Source organism: Urocampus carinirostris, chromosome 11 (genome assembly GCF_059441175.1).
Source record: "Urocampus carinirostris isolate Australia breed hairy pipefish chromosome 11, RoL_Ucar_1.0, whole genome shotgun sequence".
Classification (NCBI taxonomy): Eukaryota; Metazoa; Chordata; class Actinopteri; order Syngnathiformes; family Syngnathidae; genus Urocampus; species Urocampus carinirostris.
Window position 1 is genome coordinate 13,044,391 of NC_142359.1, and position 25,680 is coordinate 13,070,070.

General features: G+C 41.8%; 1 protein-coding gene across 1 annotated transcript in view; it reads right to left on the reverse strand.

Moving 5' to 3' along the window:
• The window catches only part of sema4f (sema domain, immunoglobulin domain (Ig), transmembrane domain (TM) and short cytoplasmic domain, (semaphorin) 4F), a 56,711-nt gene that overhangs the window by 10,153 nt on the left and 20,878 nt on the right, over positions 1 to 25,680 (reverse strand). Inside the window, exons 2-9 of the mRNA XM_088347689.1 lie at positions 8,533 to 8,678; positions 8,404 to 8,463; positions 5,887 to 5,988; positions 4,081 to 4,192; positions 3,871 to 3,990; positions 3,640 to 3,794; positions 885 to 1,066; positions 566 to 695 (exon numbers count right to left, since the gene is read on the reverse strand). Of these exons, the coding sequence (XP_088203815.1) occupies positions 566 to 695; positions 885 to 1,066; positions 3,640 to 3,794; positions 3,871 to 3,990; positions 4,081 to 4,192; positions 5,887 to 5,988; positions 8,404 to 8,463; positions 8,533 to 8,678 (1,007 nt within the window). The remainder of the gene's footprint in view (positions 1 to 565; positions 696 to 884; positions 1,067 to 3,639; positions 3,795 to 3,870; positions 3,991 to 4,080; positions 4,193 to 5,886; positions 5,989 to 8,403; positions 8,464 to 8,532; positions 8,679 to 25,680) is intronic.

Genomic DNA, 25,680 nt, shown 5'->3' on the forward strand with positions numbered 1-25,680 from the left:
TAAAATTATTTACACCATACCTGAAAAAAAAAAACGTCTTGGACTTTTACCCAAAACAGAGAAGAAAATCTTTGAGTGGTTTGAAGCCCAGATACAAAATGGCTATGGAGTGTCTCAACCAAGTGTTTATTTGCTAACTCTTAATATTGCACAAGCCAAAAAAGATGAAGAGTTCACCAATTTCACAGGTTGGTGTCAGTGATTTGAAGACAAATTGATATGAAATGTCCCAGATAAGTGTTTGTATGAAAGCGCTCAAGATTAGAAGAAAAAATATAAGGGTTCGCTGCAACACGTTTTCTAATAGTTCTTTAATTTTGTGGTTATTTTCAAGTACTTTTAAGGCGTTTGGCTTTGATGTGAGTGTATACAGTAATTTGTAACTAGATAACTACTTTCAGAGTATCTTGCTACCTTTTGGTGTCAGTACTACGGTAACTAAAGTAACTAGTAACTAACTAATTAATATTTTTTAGACACGTACCCTAGACTGGTGAAGACATCTCATGATTATAGCTCAAGTTGCAAAGTGGAATTGGGTTTCATGCTATAAATGGGTCAGTACCTGGCCCGGCCTTGGTAAGCCCATCGGTAAAGGTGTGTCTGCTTTGTCATTTCGTTTTTTGAATGGGCCGTTCATTGTTCGGATGATGTCAGCCACGCTGAAAACGCACACTGCCGAATGCTCGGGTTCCCTGTAAAACAAAATCAGAATAATTTTTAATGGCGGTAGTATGTAAAATACACAAAGCATGTGTCTTCAGAGGCACGTCCTATAATAAAAAAAGGCATTGAAATGGAGATAAATTAGAAGCGGCTGAAAGAGTTCTGGTATTTTCAAAGGGTGGAGGTAAAAAATGAACCTGTAAAAAAAATATATTCACCATTGTGTGGTGAAAAGTCCATAGAAGTGCGTGCTGCTGGATTCTTGAGGTGAATGTCTCATGGTGAAAACATCCACCAGCACGTCGAAGCGCTGATGTAGTTGTTTGTCTTCACAAACCAGCTCCGCCTTCAAGAAAGTGGTCCAATGCTGCTGCAAGGTCCGAAGACCTCCCACATCAGACTGAAAGTAAGCAAAATGCAAAATAGTTTACAACTACTAAATTATGCTTATATTTTTATGTCACGTTTGGCCACCTGGGAGCAGTACATAACAACAATGATCTAACCAGTGGTTCTCAAATAGTGGGCTCTATATCCGGCAAGTTGAACCTAGAGGAATATCTTTTTTTCCCCACTTTCCCAGAATCCAGTGCAATTGCACCTCCACAACACTAGGAAGCAGTGGCGCACTCATTGGTAGAGTGTTTTGTTTACATTTAGCCTCCACAAAGTGTATTAAGCACAAAGTATGCGTATTGAGTATGCGGTTTAGACACAAACGGGAGAAGACCCACAGTGACCCCAAGAAAAAAATATTTAACACAGATGTGGAGACAAGCGAAAAGAGACGGGGTAAAGAGACAAACAAAAGTCTCCTTCGAAAAGCGTTAATGAGGATGTTTGACGACGTGTATGTAGCGCGTAGCTTCACAGGGACCCCGGAAGGGGAGACAACCAAAGACCAGCGTTTTTGCTATGATCAAAATGTTGACAGCAGACAGCATGACTACAATAATATGAAGCGGTTCCTTAACTTATTCAATGCCTTATTTGAGTACCAAAACGTAAAGATATGCTTTTTCTTGTTATATTTCTTAAAATTGTTGTAAAGGTTATGGCGCTGCTCATCAGTAAGTATCAAGCCTCTCGGGAATGATTTTCAGTATGACAAATCACAATTAGTTGGCAGGAGTGGCTTTGATTCATAAGAAGAAATTGTCCACACATCGAGGAAGACCCCACTTCCTCCTTCCGGCGAATGTATGAGTGTAGGTGGCCCCACTTAGGCGAATTGAGGCAGCGTGGTGAGACTCACAAGGCATGGAGAAATGGGCAATCGAAATTTTAACTTTCAAAAGAAATATGACAAAGACTCTCCCTCATATTTCTGGTCTACTAGTGACCCCAAAAGCTAAGAAGAGATCCGCAGGTTCGAGAGCGTTCTTCATTCGGGCCCCGGCGCTGTGGAATAGTCTGCCCACTGAGATTCGATCAGCAACCTCAGTAGAACTGTTTGAATCTATGCTTGAAATACAGAGACTCCTTGTGATTAAGGGCTATACAAATTAACATGACTTGACTTAACCAATGGCAATTTGTATAAATATTACTAGGTTATAAAGGTTTTGGTGCTTCACATCTGTAAATATCAAGCCTCTGGGAATGATTTCAGTATTATAAATCACCATTAGGTGGCATGAGTGGCTTTGATCAGTTTTTTTGTCCACACAGAGGAAGCCACCACTTCCTCTTTCCAGCAAATGAATGTGTGTAGGTGACCCCAAGTAGGCGTAATGAAGCAATGTGGTGACACTCGCTAAAAAGAACAATAAATGACAAAGCATCATCGTCATCATCTGGTCGGAGAGGGATGACGTTTCGTGCATGGTGGCAGAAACGCGGTCGTTTTAAAGAAACTTCGGGCGCTGTAAAGTTCTCGCAAGGTTCATGCATAGTTTATGCATAAGTTCAGTGTTCTTGCAGTAAAATGTTATGCAAACACAGTGCCCTTGTGTTTATAGAAAGCTTTGTTTCGATATTGATACAAAAAGTACTGAAGAGAAAATTCTGCTTGAAACATTCTTTTACAAAAAGCAGTTTTTCTCAAAGGTTTTTTGGGAAACTAGTATTTTCAAGAAACAACGCAAGGTTCAACTGGTGTTTACTAAACAATGGTAAAAGCTAGCAATATACTGTCTTTCTAATAAGTCAAGATGGCGGCGCGTTGTGCAGACGCTGCGGCTCGGGCTCGAGTTCGTCTTTTGTTTTTCAGTGTCCCCTGATCCCTCTTATTTTCCCTTCGCATTTACAATAATATCCACTACATCCCGAGGGATATACAGAGACCACCGGATCTCCCTGGAAGATTTGCCGCCTGCCGACAATGACAACGACAGAGCAAAGGCTGAGCTAAGCTAAGAAGGCGACCACACAGACCAGCGCTCACAAGCATGTTCAACCAACGCCAGATCCATCTTCCACAATGAGTGAATTGAGCTGCGGATCGCCACCAACAACGTCCGGAATTGGAGGACTTTTTTTTTGCCATCACGGAGTCTTGGCTTTCCCGACGCCGCATTACATCACCGGCTCGAACGAGACGAAGACTCCGGTAAAAACAGGGGTTGGAGACTACGCGCTACAATAATAGCGGAACCATTGACACACACTGCTCACTCGATATGGAGTTTCTAGCTATGTACCGGGAGAGTTAACTGTGGTCTTTGTGTTTGCTGTATACTTTCCACCGCTAACAGTTTCACCGGATGCTAACGTTAGCATAGCGCTAAATCTCCTGCCCGCTGCTAAACAGCAGCTTGCACACCCCAACGGAGCTTTATCGTCGACGGCGACTTTAATCGGGCATGTTTATGGACTGTACTCCCATATCCATTCAATTGTGGACTGAGCATTTCGGAAAAACGCTGGACTATGTGTAATGTAAGATCAAACATTCGGTTGTGTCAGGCAACTCTGTTTGACCCTCAGCGGACTAATGTTATATGATCTCTTTCCCTGAAAAAAGACCCCCACCTTGCACACTCGCGCCACTCTCGGGACACGAACTTTGGAATACGAATTGTATTCCATAGCCGCCTCGTTGAAAAAGAAGTAGATCCTGTCGTCCTCCCCCGTCGCGTTGTTCTCAGACGATAGCTCCACCACTGCCGAGCTCACAAAGTCGGGGTCTGAGTGGTGCGAAAAAAGTTTATAAAATAAGAGAAATTATAAGATGAGAGAAGGTGGATTTTGGCTATGCCTCACCATCGAGCCAGTGCACTTTTTGCTCACTCCTGACTTGCTTCTGCTCCGGCCCGGTCGCCCTGGTGATGTCGAACTCCGTCCCACGGAAATTGATGGAGGTGGCGGCATACAGCACGTCATCTTTGAGGAAAATATGACTTCTTTATCTATTTATTTATTTATTTATTTATTTTACCTGCAAACCGAAAGTAACCAAACACCTTGACTTACCCGTCATGATAACAGTGAATGGCTTCCTTGGGTCAAAAGGCACCTTCTTCCTCCCCAGCTCCGTCACCACCTGCCCGTCTTCGTTCTTCTGCAGTGTAAAAGATGACATCTCCTGCAGGATGGCATTATGATTTCAACCAGGGGTGGCGACATTATCACGTTTCCATGGGGCCGTTCGAATAATAGACCTAATCACGTTATATCACTGGGCAGCACGGCGGCGCAGTGGTTAGCGCTTGTGAGGCACAGTTCATGTCATGGGAACCTGTCGTGGGTTCAAATCCAGCTCCAGACTTCCTGTGCGGAGTTTGTATGTTCTCCCCGTGCTTGCGTGGGTTTCCTCCGGGCACTCCGGTTTCCTCCCACGTTCCAAAAACATGCATTTCAGGTGAACTGGCCGGTCCAAATTGTCCCTAGGTGTGAATGAGCGAATGAATTGTCTGTCCCCGTGTGCCCTGCGATTGGCTGGCAACCAGTTCAGGGTGTCCCCTGCCCACTGCCTGGAGATGGCTGGGATGGGCTCCAGCCCCCCCCCGCGACCCTAATGAGGATAAGCGGTACGGCTGATGAGATGAGATGAGACGTTATATCACTGTCTTAAATAAATAGCAGAGTTCGATAATCTGAGAAAGGGCAGCACGGCGGCGCAGTGGTTAGCGCATGTGCGGCACAGTTCAAGTCATGGGAACCTCCTGCGTGGGTTCAAATCCAGCTCCAGATTTCCTGTGTCCCTTGCCCACTGCCCGATGATTGCTGGGATGGGCTCCAGCACCCCCGCGACCCTACTGAGGATAAGCGGTGCAGCTAATGAGATGAGATGAGATAATCTGAGAAGTGTGACGTAGCACGGGGCAAAGGTAAGTGCGCATGACAATTCGCAGCCTCGAGCATCGCAAAGGTGTCCAAATCGATTCCTACATTCTTAAACATGGCGGGGAAATTAAGAAACCGTATACTTTTCGTAGTGAATGTAAACATTAATTTTTATTAATGTGAAAGAAAACTGTGTTTCATTTGCGGCAGCGGTAAATCGGCACAACGTGGAGCGCCACTTCAGCACTTGTCACGAAAGCCACCATGCTACCGTAATTACCCACCCGGCAGTGCACCACGAAGTTTTTTTACAAGGCCGGTAAAAAACTCTCCGAAATCAACCAAAGCTTCTTTTAGAGCAACTCAGTTTTCGATAAAGAGGATGAAGGCATTTTCAGACAGGGAGGTTCTTAAAGAGGCAAGCAAACAAATGACAATCAAAATATTAAAAAACAGTCAAAAACGTGTAACTAAGTTTAAAATATATGTTTTTTTTAATGGCTAAACATTTGGTGATAAGTAGAAATGTGATGTTTTCCTTTTATTTATATTTAAAAGCGTTTGTTTTTGTTCCTACATGGTGCAGAGTTCTTGAAACTGAATCTGATGATCTTGAAAAATTGAACGTGATTTCCTCAAATGTGGTGAAAATTGACATTTTTCTTTCCTTTTTTCGTTTCCCTTTGAGCATTTGCAATTGAAACATTTGGAAAGGTAAAGAAGAAATGTTGAAATGGATCGGTTTCCTACCTCGTTGAATCATTCTGAATAATCATCATTAAAAATCAGCTCTCACGTAAAATATCAGTAAAGTGGAACATTAAATTAATTAATGAATTAAATTAAAATTCTTGTTTCAGAAGTGCGTTTTCAAGGTGCCCTTTTGTGTTACTCTGCACCCTTGAAGTAGTTCCTGGCCTCAAAAGGATTGGAGACCCCTGGTTTAAACGAATGGCAGAAAAATATAAATATGGATTTAAAAAAAACACGCACCAGGAAGGCACACTTGGGGTCGAAAGCATACGTGCCACACAAATAAACGTGTCGTCCGTCTGGGTGAAACTCCAAAAGAAGGATGTAGTTTCGGCACTCGTCCTGCAGAGGGGGACAAACAAGAACCAGGAATACATAAATGCCATCTGACTCCTTTAGTTTGAAGGTACAGTGCAATATTTAGTGTCTTGTAGTGATACAAAAACCTTAATTCAGTAAAATGAAACCTTGATTTGAATAGTCGGCAAAGATTCATGAAATAAAGGTTCTGTTGGTATTACACAAAATCATGCATGGGCTTGCTCCTCTCATATTTTTCAGATTTAATTCCCCCCTATGTTCCTTCGCTCTGAAAATGCTGGTCTACTAGTGATCCAAGAGCTAAGAATAGATCCGCAGGTTCGAGAGTGTTCTCTATTAGGGCCCCGGTGCTGTGGAATGCTCTTCCCCCTGAGATTCGATCTGCAACCTGGAACTGTTTAAATCTCGGCTTAAAACACGGGGACTCCTTGTGATTAAGGGCTATACAAGTAAACAAGGATTAACTTGACTTGACCCCCCAATTCCAACCCCTAATGCTGAGCACCAAGCAGGGAGGCAATGAGTACCAATGTTGTAAGTCTTAGGTATGACTCGGCCGAGGCCTGAACCAGCAACCTCCCAGGCCACAGAGCTGGTATTGCAATTGATTGCAAGAAGAGTCCAAACTTATTTTGGGGACAGGTCTCTTCAACCTTGTTCCTTTTCATTTTGTGATATGATGTTTGTTGCAACATGATTGGAAAGAAAAAAAAAAGAGAGAAAATACACACAAAAAAGAATACTGTGTCACGACCACAACCTGAATCAGGACCCAAATGTGTAATTTTAACCTCAACTTTATTGAAAAGAAAGAGGAAGGGCAGCGCTGCGATCCGGTGCTCAGTGGACATGGGAAGCAAGTCGCTCTCGCAATCGGATCGTGATCCGAATACGGAAGTGGATCTTCCATAGCGGGAGATGGTGGTGTCAGGGACAGAAAAAAACGGTCGATCGCCGGGACAGGAGAGCAAAAGTGTGGTCGGGATCAAAAACAGGTCGTAAGCCGGGACGGGAGAGCAGACGTGGTCGGGATTGAGAACAGGTCGTAGAGACAGACAGGGAGATTAGCAACGGACAGGTGGAATAACGGGTGCAGAAACGGGACAGGCGGGAGTCAGGGTCAAAAAATGCTTGCCTTGTAACAATAGAGGTTCGCTGACGGACTGACAAGTGGAGAGTGAAATAACTGGGCTTAAAAGGGGACAGGGAACCAATCAGATAGCCCGCAGCGGCTGGCGCCAAATGAGTGGGCATAGGTGATCCAAATCAGTAATCATGACATACTGTTGATACTAGTTTGTCTGTATTTGTGAGTGTACCACAGCAAACAGTGATGTTTATTTAACTATGATTTGACTTGAAAATGCTTTTTAAATTTCACCGGGAATTCAACCCAAATTGTTTTCTTTGCAATAAAATGTTCCCAAGATGCAAAATATTTATAACAACAAGATGGAATTTGCATAGTACGCATACATTTGTTTTAGGAATTAAAAAAAAAAATCGCAGTTTGGTATTGCAATCATATGCACGTTGTGGTTCAGAAATGATGCTACTTTTTCACTCCACAGTCTACATTCAGACCTAAACACAGGCACAACATATTGTATTTTAAGAAAGTCATTTGATAAAAAAAACTAAGTGCATCAGAAAGATGTGTGTGTAAGATTAATTCCGCTTGATGATTTTTTTAAACTTTTTCTAACTTTCTCGTTTCAATAAACTGGTGAGGAAGGCGGGCTCTGTTGTGGGCACAGAGCTGGACAGCCTGACAACTTTAGCTGAGAGACGGGCACTGAACAAGCTGCGGTCAATCATGGACAATTCATCACATCCACTACACAGCATCATCTCTTGAGGAGATCATTTCTTCCTCATGCCATGAGGCTCTTTAATTCCACCCGAAGGCCACATTAAAATTTTCCTTGCTTTAAAGAGTTTTATCACCCTTTGATGAGGTGAGCTGTTCAGACCTATACATTATTCTCCAGTGAAGTAAAATTGCATTCTTCTAATTGTGTCACGTTGCCATGGCACCCAATTTAGACACTTTGATGGTACCCTGTGTACAAATGGGGTGTCCCTTTGTTCCTTCTCTTAACTTCCTCTCCCAACAATTCTCTCAATAAAAATGGTTACGTATTGGGCATATGAGAATCATCTCCTCATGAGCAAAATTCATATCTCTTTTCTCTTATTGTGTGATTTATTCAGAGATGTAAGGTGATAGCCCCAACAGATAGTTAAAATCTTCTTTGGGATTTGTTTAGTACTCAAATGTGTTAACGATGCACATTAGCTTGATTGCAGAAGTGCGACTTGCAACGAAACAAAGTATGACTCAACGCTTCCTCGTTTGCATCATCGTCCGCAAACCTTTCCGTTCCAGTTTACATTTCTACTGCCACAAACACGAAACCTCAACTGGTCTCTCACCTCAGTCTTTCCTTTGGCCATGCAAGTGTTCCTGCTCTCCTGCGGCACGGCCCAAGTCACCTAAAACGAGAAAAACAGTGTTCGCACGATTTCCACCACTGGAAGAGTCAATGCCGGACGATCATTCACCGTGCGTGGCGGCTTATCTAGATTGTTGGTGTCCACACCCACAACGGCGTCCCTGGCGCCCAGGAAAAGCAGGCCCGATGTGGGGTCCAGCAGGAAAGTGCTGAAGTTGGTCACAGCCCCAAACTCCCGCCGACCCAAAACGGTGTCTGTGGTTGGAAAAAAATGGCAAATTTGGTCAAATTAACATTTTTATAAATTGATATCATATATGTAACTTCTATTAGCGATCATATTCAAGTCTAATCAATAATTGTTGGTGCTGAATGTTATTGCACTTCTTGTCATTGCACTACAGTTACGATGCACTGTTTTTTTTCATTCACAAATATTGCAATGTTATCATGACTTGGGGCAGTCTCTAAGCACTATGTTGTAAATGTCATGAACCGGAACAGGACCAGGACCCAAATGCGTGACGTTTCTCACACAAGCCTTTTTTTTTTACTGGAAATGGGGAGTCATGCATGTTAGGCAGCAATCCGGCGTGGAATGATAGGAAGCCAGAGGCCGACGAGATTGATACTAATTGTCCGACCAGATATCGGAGAGATGGGGTCAATACCGGACAGGACGGGACAGACAGGATTGATATTGAAACAGGATATCGAAATTAAATAGGACAAACTAGACGGGAACGAAAACCGGAGAGAATAATAAACAGGACAAAAATACTCGGGAACGAAACTGGAAACCGATATTTAACAGGACAAAATAAACGGGAACAATACCGGACAGGAAATACCAACAGGACACAAGACCGAGTCGGAACCCATGTCTTACGGAGCAGAGGTTCGTTGACGGACTGACAAAAGAAGAGTGAGAGCACTGAACTTAAATAGACGGAAAGCCAATCTGTCAACGAGCCGCAGCTGGTGCCACACGGGCGTGGCCAATTGGGCATTATGGCAACCGTGACATTATTTTGTTATATTTTTCAGACTATAAGGCATACCTAAAAACTTTGAAAGTGTGCCCTATAATATAGCATGCCTTTTATACTGTAAAATATAGTTGATACATTTGGAAATGCATGGTTACAATTAAATGACTGCATATGGTAACTGTTCTACCTTTGAAAAACATATAGAGCGGTCGAGTGGTTTGTTGTGGTTAATATGTTCATTGCTTGTTTCTAAAATTAATATTAGTGGTGAAACCAGATGTCATAATGTTAAATTATGTTTGACAAAATTAATAATTTAAAAGGTACTGTAGCTTTAATTTCATGTGCCTAATAGTCTTTTTTATACTCTTTTTTAATCCCTTTTTTAAACGTACTTTTTTCCCTCATTTTTCAACTGTACTGTTGACTGTTTTATGTTTTTTTATATATTTTTAATTTTAAAATGGACACTTTAAAATAAATCTGAAAAATGCAGGGTAAAATCACACTTAAAATGAGGGTGGGAAACCGATTGTTGTTTTAATTCTTTATTTCTATATTTTCTTTTACTATTTGTTTTTTTTCACTAACTTTTTGGTCCATTTTCTGTTTCAAATATTTTTATTGGTTTTATAACACAAATTATAAACAAGATATGTTATAACATGTCATTTATACAAGGAGAACGAAAACAAACAAAATACAAAAATCCGAACATGAACCCCAAAACACCCTCCCTAAATCCCCTCAGCCATTATTTATTTTTGTTCTTTTTCGTGCATTTTTTTTTTTTTCAATTTTCGTGCAATTATTTGCACATGGTCTTAATGCGTTGTATTGTACCTTTGCAGTTTTCACCATTCAGAGAGAGAAATTAAAGCTTCAATACTGTGTCCCCTGTGGTCACGTTCCTTCTTTGGTGATTTATTCTCGTGTCATAATGATGATACTACAGTCACATTTATTTACGGCTTCACTTGTGGCACAAAGAAAAAAGTAGCAAACTCAAGGATCCATGCAAAACAGATGCATCATCATGAAGATTGATGGTAATAATTAGGAGCCTAGAATTCAATGATAAGCATTTGACTCAGACTCCACCTTCACTCCCACTTCAGTGTATGCATGTTTCCATTTGGCGAGACTGTCATTTTTCATTTACCACGGAGCCATCTGTTCTCCTAAAAGCCTCCTGGCACTTTAAAAGCCACCAGCACTCCGACGGAGCCTTGCATCCATAGAACCAGACACACACACACACACGCTTGTCAGGCAAAAAGAAATATCGGGCTTGGGAGGGAGGTGGCGAGAAAGAAAAGACAAAAGGACTTTTCAATCAGATTGATGTTTGTCTCCTCAAGCACTCGGTGCTCACGCAATAACGTGTGGTGACATAAGTGCTGGTGACAGAAGCTAAAGGCAAGGTCTCCTCTTCTGGAATGTCCTTTAGAAGTGGTCGTAAACCTGCGAGACCGCCGCTGTTCGCCCTTTGCACTCTTTGAACATTTAAATTTACTACGCAGGAGTAAGACTGATGAAAATACTGTACCTCAGGAACATTTTTCTAACTGTCCTGGAATGAGGCCTGATTGCACCTCCACTGCATTAGGGGGCAGTGGCGCTATCATTTGCCGAGTGTTTCCTTGGTGGTGAAGAAGTTGTTTGTACATGTGACTCCAAGAGCCAAGAAGAAATCTGCACAGCTTAGGAGTGTTTGCCATTCGGGCCCCGGTGCTGTGGAATGCTCTGTCCCCTGAGATCTACAACCTCAGTGGAAGTGTTTATATGTAGACTTAAGACACGCTTATTTTACAGTTTATCATTGATGTGGACTTTAATTTTCCTGTCCTTTCCGGCTGCTTAGCTGGTGGACAGGCACTAAAACCTAAAGGATGTGATCATCTCTGATCATCGTCTGGTCTTTACCTGCTGTGTAGCCCATTCTCAAGGTTAATAATAATCCTCATGCTGAGGTTTTTCCTTGACCGCATGCAGGTTTTAGATCATGGTATCGTTTAATCGTGGCTTGTGTGGTCCTTTAGGACATTTTGTGATGTATACAAATAAATAAATGTGACTTGACTTAGGTGTGACTTGCTCTGTGCATAGCATATAGTATGATGTGTACACAGTAAATATAGCAGACCCTAAAGAACCATGAAAAATAATTAATAGGGATTAAAGGAGACAAAAATGAAAGTCTCTTCCTGAAAGCAAACGCAAGGAAATATGAGGAATTGCCTGAGACAAAGAAAGACCAATGTTCTTACCAAGTCTTAAATTGTTGTCAATGGGCAGCATGAAGCTAAGAAAAACAAGGTGTCACTCAAAGACATTACACCTCAATCCCGCCAATTTGTACAACAAAAAGCGGGCCAAAACAAGGTGGTAAGTGCGAGAGGTTTTCTTCTTTCTAGGGGGGCATGACAGATAATAAGTGAAGAGTACTGCTTTAAAAAACAGATAGCATGTACTGTTAGACCATTCATGTTGCTGTAAAGTGTAGTGCAGTTTTTATTTTTGGTCACTATTATTCGATCATTTTACAGTGAAATTAAAAAATTAACTTTCAAAATGATATACTGATGGACAAAAGTATTGTAAAACAGCAAATTGATGACCACAAAAGAAACTATTAGACTTGTTTTTCAAATTAATACAACAATAAATCTGTAGAAAAATAGGGGAAATCAGTTGAAATATCGCCGTAAAAGAACTTTAAGCCAAGAGGTGGAACGGAATCACTTTTTAAAGGGTCAATTTGCCTCGTAACTGGGATAACGGCTAGCTCTTTTTGTAATATTAAAACGGCTACCTGCATAAATGCTCCTGATTGTCAGTTTTCCAGTTCCATCCTTTGAATCCTCTTAATCATCACACCAATGTTTTGAAGTGAATCATTTAGTGGTAATTATGATTATTCATATATCAATTTGGGGCAGCACGGTGGATGAGTGGTTAGCATGTCGGCGGCACAGTTCTGAGGTCTTGGGATTAAATCCAGCCACCAGCCTTTCCTGTGCGGAGTTTGCATGTTCTCCCCATGCTTACGTACCATACCTCCCACATTCCAAAAACATGCATGTCAGGTTAGTTGGCTGGTCCTAATTGTCCCTAGGTGTGAATAAGCGAATGAGTTGTCTGTCCCTGTGTACCCTGCGACTGGCTGGCAACCAGTTCAGGGTGTCCCCTGCCCACTGCCCTAAGATGGCTCCAGCCCCCCTGCGACCCTACTGAAGATAAGCGGTGTAGATAATGGATGGATGGATGGATTATATCAATATGATCCATATTAAGATTTCAGTACGAGCTAAAACATCTTGAAAAACAACCCGTGACTTTGCAGAAGAGGCAGCAGATTAAATAAATGAATCAGGAGTCTTAAAATATCAACATTCCCTTCCCTGGCATGAATTTTTCATTCGTTATACATTAAATATGACCTTGGCCAGCAGGGAGAGAGTCAGCTTCCACGGGTGTGAGTCATATTTTCTCATTAAACAAATTTCCCTTGTTAAAACCCGATTACAAACACTTTTGCTGAGCTGACTTGGATTCCTGACGATTTTACTTATTAGAGTTGAAGCCTAAAATGGTATTTTGCCTCATAGTGCAGTTGTTAGCACATTCACCTAACACGAAAGGTTCAAGCCCGGGTGGAAACATATGTTGGCCCGGGGATGGGCGCCACCAGGCTGTACTTTCCCAAGACACACCACAGAAAATGGTGCATGCTCATTAGCAACAGTAGAGGACTAAATAAAACAAATATTATCTACAATCAGAAGTACTTGACGAGTCTCAACAGTTTGAAATCAAACACTTTTAACAACTGACGTTTGTATTTATTTTACATGTTAACAACTGAAATTTCGTCTTGGGACTGCATGTATTTCATTTCAAAAACGTTTTGTTAGGCACAGTCTAGCACAAGGCTCAAGCACTTTTATAGTGAACTAATTGGATGTTAAAAGTATAAAGTACGTCATCAAAACCGTATAGGCTTGAATGTTACTTGAAACTTACCGAGGCGAGTCAGACTCTGTTTCGTTCAACTATCCTACTGTTATTTTTAAATGTTCGTGCTTCACTGCAGGGTCTGCTTTGCAAATTTTGAAAATTGTCTATGTATTCACCATATCCAGGCTAAAATGCTTGAACACCTCTAAAGTTTTGGTATGTGTAAGCGATGTTGACACCTTCATTTCTGTATGCTACCACTTGAGACAGAGACACTATCCTGCATGAGCTGAGATTATATTCATGTAAATATGCCTTTCACTGGTTTTCACTGGTTTCCACTGGTTTACCCCTGCCGCATCATACAGGTGCCCTGCCCATCCCTTAGAACAGGGGTGTCAAACTAATTTTAACTCGGGGGCCACATGGTAGAACAAACATTCTGTCGGGGGCCGGACTAGTAGATTAAAGAAAAAGAAAAAGAGAGATAAATAAATAAGAGAAAGAGGGAGGGAAAAGGAGAGAGGGCAGGACAAAGAAAGAGAAACAGAGAGAGGGAGAGAGCGTGAGAAACAAAAGAGATAAAAAGAGAAGTCATGAGAGAGGGGAAGAGAAAGGGAGAGGAAGAAAGAAATCCAAAGAGAAATAGAAAGACAGAAGGAGAGAAAAGAGAAAAGGGTAGGAAGAGAGAAAGAGAAAAGAGAAAATAAATAAAAGGAAATTAGAGCAAAATAAGTTAAAAAGACGCAGAGAGAGAAAGAGACAAAAAGCAACAAGGGAAGAGAAAAAGAGAGACACGGAGAGTGAAAGAGACAGACAGAGAGTGGAAGAATAGGGGTGGAAAAGCGAGAGAGAGAGAGAGGAATAAATACAAGTACAGTGTCTTTGTGAGAGGCACCTGGCTTTGGCAACATCAAGTGGACATATTTCAACCTGCAGCTTGTTTTTCTCTTGCGCTTCTCTGGTTGTTGTCTCGCGGGCCGGATCCAATCCCTTAGCGGGCCTAATCTGGCCCGCGGGCCGCCTGTGCCTTAGAACATGTCCAAACATTCCACTATTATTGTATGTGTTTGTCTTGCTGTCGGTCACCCCTCTTGAGGGATATGACCAAGGTAGGTAGGTAGGTAGGTAGGTAGGTAGGCAGGTAGGTAGGTAGGTAGGTAGGTAGGTAGGTAGGTAGGTAGATAGATGGATAAAGATGCCTCACTCTGTTGGAAAAAGTTGGGTAGTCACAATAGACGACTATGAAATTCATTGCCGATTATTATTGATTTTTTTTTTCCACAATGTCGACAAATCGTTGCAGCCCTATCGACAAGATGGAGTCAGTTGTGTGCCACAACACATGCAGAGCCCTGAGGTGAGACAGTACACATCTGGAAAGGCCCCCCTCGCTCACATACAACCACGATATCCTCTCAACTGTGGTTTCCGCTGCCGGGTAGAGCAACTCACTTTGTCCTACCTCTTCTCACTTTGTCATATCTCGGCAAGCATTAGGACCCAGACTAATGACACAAATCGGGTCATTTCTTTCATCAACTTATCAAGACCTCATTTCACACATAAAGCCAATATTCTCGATTTTAAAAAAAACGACATTTAAAACCCACATACTTAAACATAACGTTTAAACACCTTACAGAAGAAACCATCTTCCACCAGTTTCAAAGGGGCAGTGTGTATTATTAAGTCCCTCTTCGAAAAAAACTCAACATTTTTAGGTAATGAACAAAAATACTGCTATATAAATGTCTATGTCTATTCATATTTATTTGACATAACATTATTGAATGCGATCTTGCTGCTAAGGATGAAAAATAGTGCAGTTTAGTCACTGAGTCTCTATAGTTTGTATTCTTGTGCTTTTACCACTCATTTTTTTGATGCACGACACAATACAGGGACATCTAATGGACAAATAATTCACACAGTCCCTTTAAGACGGTAACCTGTGAAATATTCTGGCTATTATTCATACTTTCTTAATCGTTCAAGTGTTGAGGAAGACAAAATATTGATTCAATGTAAATATAATTTGTTATTATTCAGGTTCGACACAATTATTGTAATCTTTTAAATAATTTATTCCCAACACAGTGAATATGACCAAATACTTTTCATTAATTATTTTAGTATAATTATATACACAGTTGGGCATGTAACTTTGAAAAAGTAATTAGTTATATTTACTCATTACTTAATCTAAAGCAGGGGTGTCAAATTCATTTTAACTCGGGGGACACACAATAGAACAAACATTCTGTCGGGGACCGGACTAGTAGATTAAAGAGAAAGAAAAAGAGATAAAGAAATAAGAGAAAAAAGGGAGGGAAAAGGAGAGAGGGCGGGACAAACAAAGAAAAAGAGAGAGAAGGAGAGAGCGCGGGAAACAAAAGATAAAAAGTCGTGAGAGAGGGGGGGGGGAAAGGGAGAGGGAGAAATAAATCCAAAGAGAAATAGAAAGACAGAAGGAGAGAAAAGAGAAAAGAAAGCGCGAAGGGTATAAAGAGAGAAAGAAAAGAGAAAAGGAAAAAAGTAAGTTAGAGCAAAAGAGGTTAAAAGACATAGAGATAAAGAGCAACAAATGAAGAGAAAAAGAGAGACACAGAGAGTGCAAGAGACAGAGAAATGGTAGGAGAAAAGGGTTGAGAGAGAGAGAGGGGAGAGAGAGGGGAGAGAGAGAGAGAGAGAGAGAGATACAAGTGTCTTTGTGAGAGGCACCTGGCTTAGGCAAAATCAAGTTGGCATATTTCAACCTGCAGCTTGTTTTTCTCTTGCGCTTCTCTGAGTGTTGTCTCGCGGGCCGGATTCAATCCCTTAGCGGGCCTGATCTGGCTTGCGGGCCGCCTGTTTGACACCTGTGTTCTAAAGGGTAACTGAGTTAGTATCTGAACTACTCTATAGTAAAGGTAACTAGTTATCAGGGAAAGAAGTTGTGTGTCAAAGAATATGAAATTTCCTGAGCAAATACGAAACAAAAATGTTTGAGCATATTACTCCTGCATTGGCCAACTTGCACTGGCTCCCAAACTTTAGAAATCTTGGTACGCGTACTCGATGTTGATTCTGTCATTTTTGCATGTTACCACTCGAGACAGAGTAAAAAGAAATGGCAGACAATCCCCAAGGTATAACCACACATATCACCTATCAACCACCAAGAGCTTGAACCAGTCACAAAATTTAAATATCTTGGAGCTGTCATATCAGAAAAGGGGTCAGAACCAGAAATCATAGCCAGGATAGCTCAAACCACAGCGGCGCTTGCCGGACTTAAACCCATCTGGTGGGACAAGAACATAGCAGTGAAAATGTAAAGTAAGCTACTTTTAGCCACTCCTTGCACATCTGTTCTCCTCTGCACTAGCGTACTACAGTGTTATTGTTACTGTTTACCTGACTTGTTTACCTGACTGCCCATTTTGCACATCTGGTTAGCTGCTCCTCTTGCACTCTTTGCACTACTGTAAAATACTATACATAACGATAATTATTTAGTATATTATTAGTACTTCAATACTCCAACTCAATACAACATTTTATTTATATCTCTACATTCAAGGAAACTGTGCGGGTCAGAATTATCAACATTTCGTTCTGTATACACGTGTACTAGAATGACAATAAAGTATATCTATATCTGAATCTGAATCTGAATTTTTTAGTTATTGTGTATTTCTCAGACTCCTGTTACAAATTAACTTGCTATGATATTAACCTGTTTTTCTATTTTAATACACAAGTTATCATTTACACACATATAGTCTCATTCAAAGATCCTTGCATTTCAGTATTTTTCCATTGTATCTAATGTAATGCGCATGCGTGACTTTTCAATAAATACGCGCTACTGAACCGGAAGTGGTCAGAAAGATCCGGACAGCCAGAGGTGCCACGTTGTACTTGCTGACGGGTCATTCTCCTACTGCAGTAGTCCCTCCAAACTTTATTTGCCTGTTTTCTTTGGTCAGCCGAAGAGGCCGAGTCTTATATTTTATTTTTGGACTCGACAGAAATCAAAGATCAGACTCATTCAAGCGATGCTGACTTCCATTTTCCTCTACGCTTGCGAGACATGAACTCTCACAGCAAAATTGTAAAAGAAAATCCAGCTCCATAGAAATGCGATGCTACAGGAAACCTTTAGGCATCATACACCATCAGTGGGCACACTGGACCCTACGAAGAACTGTTGTCTACTGTGCGCAGACGAAAACTTCAGTAGTATGGTCACGTCACTAGATGATCAGGACTGGTCAAGATCATTCTCCAGGGCAAAGTCCAAGGGGGCAGGGGGAGAGGAAGACCAAAAAATATCAAGGATGGGACTGGTGCCCATTTGGTCACGACCCCAAAACAGGCCAGGAACAGTGGAGAAAGCTGTCTAGAGTTGCGTCCTCAATGCTGCCCCGACCATCCAGGCGACAAAGGAATCCGTGAATCATGAACCGTGAAGATGCATCACTCTTTGGAAAACAAGTCTGGCAACATGAGTTGAGAAGGAATGAATTGTCGATGACTTCTATGATTGATTTTAGTCGACAAGGTTGACTAATCCTTGAAGCGCTAATAAGAAACGCTAAACAACACACACTGTCCCTTTCAACTCCGGATCGAAAGAAATTTGACGACAATGTCGAGAATGTGAGTGCTTTTCCCTGTACTGTATTTTATTTCCATTTTACAAATCCCGGCTTCCAAACTCGCCTGCTATTTCCTGCTTCCCAATTTCACCCGCTCCTCCCCCATGCTACTCTCCAGGCTTTCGAGGCGACTGGCTCGCGCTGATAAGCTGTAGCACTACTAATCAGGCTTGCCCTGAATTCACCAATGCCCGCCACAACTAAGCGTATCGGAGCTCCAAGCGGTTTGTGCAATAGGAATTACGAGAAGAGAGTGCAGTCGCGCATGACTGAGTTGGTCAGCAAATTGGAATCTTGCTACTTAGCTATGAAAGTATCAACGGCCTCTGTTGTGTCATCCATTGAGATTAAAGAAACGGCTAGTTTAATGCGCGGTGGATCAAAGAATATTTTCAGGATTCGCACATATTTTTCCAGGCCAAATTCAAGCATTTTTAAGGACTTTCAAATCCGATTTTTCAACTTCTCAGTACCATTAAAGGACAAAATTCTGTGTGAGTTATGCATGCCTGTCAACCTCCACGGCTCTATGCCCTTACAAACTGTTGTATTTTCCCTTACAAAATACAAAATACTCTTACACCATTTTTTTTTTCAAACGTGTTTATTTATGTAGTTTAACATGTTATGTTGTACATGTGTTTCGTTATATCATATATATTGTTAATTAACATTTTGTTGTGAGATACTGAGTTGCTCGACATGAATGAGGTTTATTGTAAAAAAAGTTCAGAAATGAAGTCGCTTGGACGTTCATTGTAGAAGGAAAAAATACATGCAAATATAATTAAGTACAATAATACATTTTCTTATTCAAATTATTCATTCATTTTCTGCATTAAATTATTGTTGGTAATATACTGATTAAAGCGATAACCACAAACCTGTCTTTTTTCATTTTCTCCTTTTATACTTCCTTTTTTTCTTAACTTCTTTATACAACATAATAATTCGTAATATACAGGTAATGCATCAAGGGCAGCACGGCGGCGCAGTGATTAGCGCTTGTGCGGCACAGTTCATGTCATGGGAACCTGTCGTGGGTTCAAATCCAGCTCCAGACTTCCTGTGCGGAGTTTGTATGTTCTCCCCGTGCTTGCGTGGGTTTCCTCCGGGCACTCCGGTTTCCTTCCACGTTCCAAAAACATGCATTTCAGGTGAATTGGCCGGTCCAAATTGTCCCTAGGTGTGAATGAGCGAATGAGTTGTCTGTCCCTGTGTGCCCTGCGATTGGCTGGCAACCAGTTCAGGGTGTCCCCTGCCCACTGCCCGGAGATGGCTGGGATAGGCTCCAGCCCCCCCGCGACCCTAATGAGGATAAGCGGTACGGCTGATGAGATGAGATGAGATGAGATGAGATAATGCATCAAAGCAAGTGAGCTATTTGAGAGCCGGCTCTCTTTAATGAGTTGAGCCGAAAAAGCCGGTTCTCAAAAAAGAGACGGACTTCCTTTCACTACATAACTCAAACTCATTTGACTTGATTGATTTGCTGTTTTGTGATAGTCGGTGTATACCGGATGGTACCCATCATTGACAAATTTGCGTTTTTCCATACAGGTTGACAGGTATGATTATGTATTTTGCAGAACCACAGGTATATCTGCGATTCATACATGCAGTTTTTAATCTTGCTCGTGCATATATCAAGACGTAGGATTTTTAGAATTTGAGGAAATCAGGAAAATATTTGTGGATCTGAACAATAGGGGTGTAAATAGTTTTGTGTAAAAATGACATGAATATGTAGCGTATATTTTCAGTCGCAGAAAGTTCTTACAATTCACCAAAAACTACCGTACTTTTTTGCTTGGCTTATGATTAATGCCCATGTAATGATTACTGATGTGACTCAGCTGTGCCCGCTCATTTGACGCCAACCGCGGGGGGTTCTGATTGGCTCTCGGTCACTATTTGAACTCAGTCCTGTCAATCCCCTTTTGTCTGTCCGTCTGCGAATCTCCGTGTCTACTGGGCAAGCCTTTTTCGACCCTGACTCACGCCGGTCCCGTTTTTTGCTCCTGTTTGTCTCCCGCTACGACCTGCTTTGATCTCGACCACGTCTGCTCTCCCGTCCCAAATTACGATCCGTTTTTGATCCCGACCACGTCTGCTCTCCCGTCCTGGCTTACGACCCGTTTTTGACCCCGACCACGTCTTGCTCTCCCAGTGCCGGCTACCGACCAGGTTTCCGCCCCTGACACCGCCATCGCTCGCTACGGAAGATCCACTTCCGTGTTCGGATCACAAGCCGAGTACGAGAGCGAACAACGGATCGTGGGCACACCCCTTCCTCGTTCCTTCAATAAAACTTGTGGTAAACATTACGCGAGTGGGTCCTTTTTCCTTTCTGGTCCTGACAGTCCATTATTGTTATCCTTGTGCTAATACACCTCTCCTCTTAGGGGGCGGTGGCGCTTTATAAGACAATGCCATACAAACTAATGCCAGCTGCCATTCATCTCGAGGGAAGAGAGCCGCGAGAGAGCAGTGTCGGCGTCATTTTTAAACAGATTTGTTAAGAAACATGGCATTATTTTCAAGCATTTACAAGCGCTATACTCACAGTTTGAGTACTTTCCAATCTTTGGAAACACAGCATTACAATTCAAGCGTTTTCAAGGATTTCAAACACCCGTACGAACTCTATACTTTACAGCTATAATAAAGTACGACCTTTCACCTCACCATCACCGCAAGTTTTAATTAAATGTCACACAGCAGTTCACACATGAGAGACGCCAGAAGGACTTCATCAGTCTCGGACCAATAGCATCGAAAGGCGGCGGGGATTAAGGGCTTTATTATTTTCAGTGTCGGCCTCTCGGTGATGGATAGGACTAGGGAGCTAAATGCTAAAGAGGTTGCATTGTGCATTTTTAATTGATGATGCAGAATGAATAAATAAATAAAATCGAAATACTGTAATATGACATTTTTTAAAGGGATAGTGTGTCTTTTATAACCACCTAGTGGTAAAAAACCTATTCATCTATAAAAAAACAATAATAATTTAAATAATAAGCAAAAATGTGCATTTTTTTAATACTATTAGTATGTCAAGGAATTCGCATTTATTTTACAGCCTCACTTTGAAGACGCTGACATAATTATCCAACATCTTGCTTCTAAGGGTACCCAAAAACCTCAAAAAGACTGGGCAGAAAAAATGGTGCATATTGGTCAGTTTGAGTCTCTCTATTTGATATTCTTCCTTGTGCTTTTTAGCGCTCGTTTTCAGTTGCACTACACCATACAGCAACATCTAGTGTTCAAATAATACACACTGCCGATTTAAGGCAGTAATTGTAAAAAATTTAATAAATTGGGAAATAATCCAAACATTCATAAGTTTATTTTAACAAAGCAGCTATTTGATTAGATAGATAGATAGATAGATAGATAGATAGATACTTTATTCATCCCCGAAGGGAAATTCACTTTTCCAGCAGCATCCCTAAGCTGAGAACAATCGAAAATAACTGAGAACAAGAACAATCGAAAATAACACGGGAGCTGCTGGAGTGGCTGCCATTCGTGACGGCGCCGGAGAAACGATTCAATTTGAATCATGTACAAACAAACAAACAATTGAATCATGTACAAGAAACGATTCAATCTGAATCATGTACAAACAAACAAACAATTGAATCATGCACAACAAACAAACAAAATATTTATGTTTCAATAAGTGGAGTGTTAATAAAATGGGGGGAAAATAATTTCTGATACTGATATAACCAGGTAAAACTAATTTTAAGTTACCTGTCCAAATGAATGTTGTGCCATCTCACCTTTCCCACTCTCTCTGCTCGCTCCTGAAACTTTATCAAATAGTCCAAAATTTTACCTCATCTTCTCCGCTCACCTCGTCGTCCTCTTCTCCTTCCACTTCGCACTACAGAGACTTTTTAGTTGCCATACGTAGGATTGCTGTTGCTCACTGTTGTTTCAAGCGTTGCTCACCGACTTTGTGTGAACGCTCAGACCCGTAAGGAAAATGACAGGGAACATTGACCAAGACCACCCGGGAAAACTGAAAATCCGCGTTTTAGAGCCCAAGAGAGCGATTGTTGTAATGTTGAAATGTGTCACTGCTTAAGAGTTTTTAGGAGGTCAATACATTATTTTAACAAGTAACATATCAAATTATTACTCCATCCATCCATTATCTGCAGCGCTTATCCTCAGTAGGGTCGCGGGGGTGCTTGTGCCCATCCCAGCTGTATTCGGGCAGTGGGCAGGGGACAGCCTGAACTGGTTGCCAGCCAGTCGCAGGGCACACAGGGACAGACAATTTGCTCGCTCACTCACACCTAGGAAGAATTTGGACCGGCCATTTAACCTGACATGCATGTTTTTGGGAATGTGCCCGGAGGAAACCCATGCAAGCACGGGGAGAACATGCAATCTCCACACAGGAAGGTTCGATCTCATGACCTCAAAACTGTGCTGCACACGCGCTAACCACTGCGCTTCTTTAAACTATTTGTAAAACAAAATAAATCTTACTTTCCTTTGTTATATTGTTGTTGTTTTTTTTAAACTGAATCAAACACATAATTAACTCGTAGCATAAATGTATTTTTCCATTGAAATCATTTAAAACAGTTAAACCCATGACTAAGTTAAACTATCCATCGTTAGGTAAATGTATCGTTCGCTCAAAATCACTTTTCTCCGATACCCAGGATCTTGGTCTCTTCACCTGTTCTCTTGTGCGTGACGCATAGCAGGTGATAACGCCATAAAAACTAATGCCAACTGCCGTTAGTCACCAGGCGTCCTGGCGTTATTTTTAAGCAGACTTGATTTATTTTACTGCCGAAAAACATGGCAACACGATTAAGCATTTACAAGCACTTCATCCGAAAATGTAAGCACTGTTAAAATTTTGAAAACAAATCATTGAAATTCAAGCATTTTCAAGCACCCGTACAAACTCCGGCTATTCTATCAGCTTAACCCCGTCTCTGCAAGGACTGTGTGTCTGTCTGTAGTGCTGGAAAAGTACAAAAAAAGGATTTTGATTCAGAACATGGTATGATATATTATCTTCCTGATGCTTGAAGCCTCGACAAGTATTCAACACCTGAAAATAAGGCTTGTATTGTCCTGAGGATGATACCTAGCACCAGTACACGAGGGTAATATTACAATGAAAACACTGACGCTCAAGTTACACCATTGACACGCCTGTGTACTTATATGAATGCTTTGGAAAATTACGAAAATATGGGTCAAAAAAACTGATTTTTCTTCAGAGTATGTGTTGAAATGGACCAAAAAATTATTAGTGATGTCATGCACAACAGGAGGAAAGAAAAGAGGGGGGGCTTATTCTTTCTGGTCTAGGAATGGGAACAGCAACAAGTGTCTATGTTCCCCTTCTTTTCAAAACATAATCCTATCTGTTATTGTCATGAACCAGAACAGGATCAGGACCCAAATGCGTGACATTTCTCACACGATCCTTTTATTTTACGGGAAATGGGGAGGCATGCACGTTACGTAGCAGTCTGGCGTGAAATGATAGGAAGCCAGAGGCCGACGAGATTGATACCAATTGCCCGAGCAGATATTGGACAGATGGGGTCGACAGACAGGATTGATATCAAAACTGGATATCGAAAATAAACAGGACAAACTAGACGGGAATGAAACTGGAAACCGATATTAAACAGAACAAATTAAACGGGAACAATACTGGACAGGAAATACCAACATGACCGAGTCAAAACCCACGTCTTGCGGGGCAGAGGTTCGTTGACGGACTGACAAAAGAAGAGTGAGAGCACTGAGCTTAAATAGATGGAAAGCCAATCTGTCAACGAGCCTCAGCTGGGCGCCATGGCAACCGTGACAGTAATCTTTAAAGGGACAGTGTGTGTTATGGTTTGCACACCTTTTTCATAGCCACATTCAAGCCCTTTTTAAGGACTTTCAAAACCATTTTTTTCAATATCTCCAGTACCATTAAAAGGAGAAATCCGGTGTGAATCATGTACTTTGCAGATTCACAAATATATCTGCGATTTACATATGTGATTTTTAAACTTGTGTGTGCATATATAACGAATATATTTGTGATTTTGAACTATATGTGTATCTTTGAGACAAATATCTTCCCATACAGATGTTTGGTAACGGGTCAGGTGTATCAACATTTCGTTCTTACAAAGAATGACAATACAAAGGAAATTATTATTATTATTATTAAAATGACAGTAATATGTAGCTTACTGTCATGATTACTGATGTAATTCACCTGTGCCCGCTCATTTGGCGACAACCGCTGCAGGTTCTGATTGGCTCCCTGTCACTATTTGAACCCAGTCCTGTCAATCCCTTGTTGTCAGTCCATCTGCAAACCTCAGTGTATACTAGGCAAGCCTTTTTTCGACCCTGACTCCCACCTGTCCCGTTTTTGCTCCCGTCTGTCTAAGACCTGTTTTGATTCTGACCACGTCTGCTCTCTTCCGTCCCGGCTCACGACCTCTCTTTGTCCCCGACTACGTCTACTTTCCCGTTCTGGCTTACGACTCGTTTCCGACCACGCTTTGCTCTCCCAGTCCCGGCTACCGACCTATTTTTCCGTCCCTGACACCGCCATCGCTCGCTACGGAAGATCCACTTCCGTGTTCGGATCACAGTCCGAATCCGAGATTGACTTGCTTTCCGCGTTCAGCGAACACCGGATCGTGGTCGCAGCCCTTCCTCTTTCTTTCGTTAAAACTTGTGGTAAACCTCACGCAGTTGGGCCCTGTTTCCGTTCTGGTCCTGACAGCTTACATTTTCAGTTGCAGGAAGTTATTCCCATTACAGTTTACCACGAAGAAATAAGACTTAATTTTTCACATGGCCCGTAATAAATAAGCGGTTGAAACTTGGCCCTTAGAACCCAGCCACAATACGCCCATCTAGTTTGGCAAAGAGAAAAAAAAACAATGACGGCTCGTCAAATTATATTGTATTTTTTAGTTTAGTATCTACACATAATTTTTCATTATTACAGATTATTATTATTGATGATTACCGGTACATATATATTCTTAAAAACGTCAGAGAGACAGAAGACCAGCCTGATCGAGCGTCTCATCTCATCTCATCTCATTAGCTGCACCGCTTATCCTCAGTAGGGTCGCGGGGCTACTGGAGCCCATCCTAGCAATCATCGGGCAGTGGGCAGGGGACACCCTGAACTGGTTGCCAGCCAATCGCAGGGTACACAGGGACAGACAACTCGCTCGCTCATTCACACCTAGGGACAATTTGGACCGGCCACTCCACCTGGAATGCATGTCTTTGGAATGTGGGAGGAAACCGGAGTGCCCGGAGGAAACCCACGCAAGCACGGGGAGAACATGCAAACTCCGCACAGGAAGTCCGGTAGCTGGATTTGAACCCACTCAGGAGGTTCCCAAGACCTTAGAACTGTGCCGCACACGCGCTAACCACTGCGCCGCCGTGCTGCCCCTGATCGAGCGTCATGGTTAACAATTTAGGCTCAACCCGGAACAAAATCCGAATCGGCTTAAGATCTTACCTCTGACTAACAATCACGTTGATGAATTATGAATGTCAAATTACTGTGAATTTGAATGAAATCTATAGCACAACAAATGAGGCTAGCACCTTTTACCAATCCACCTGAGCTAG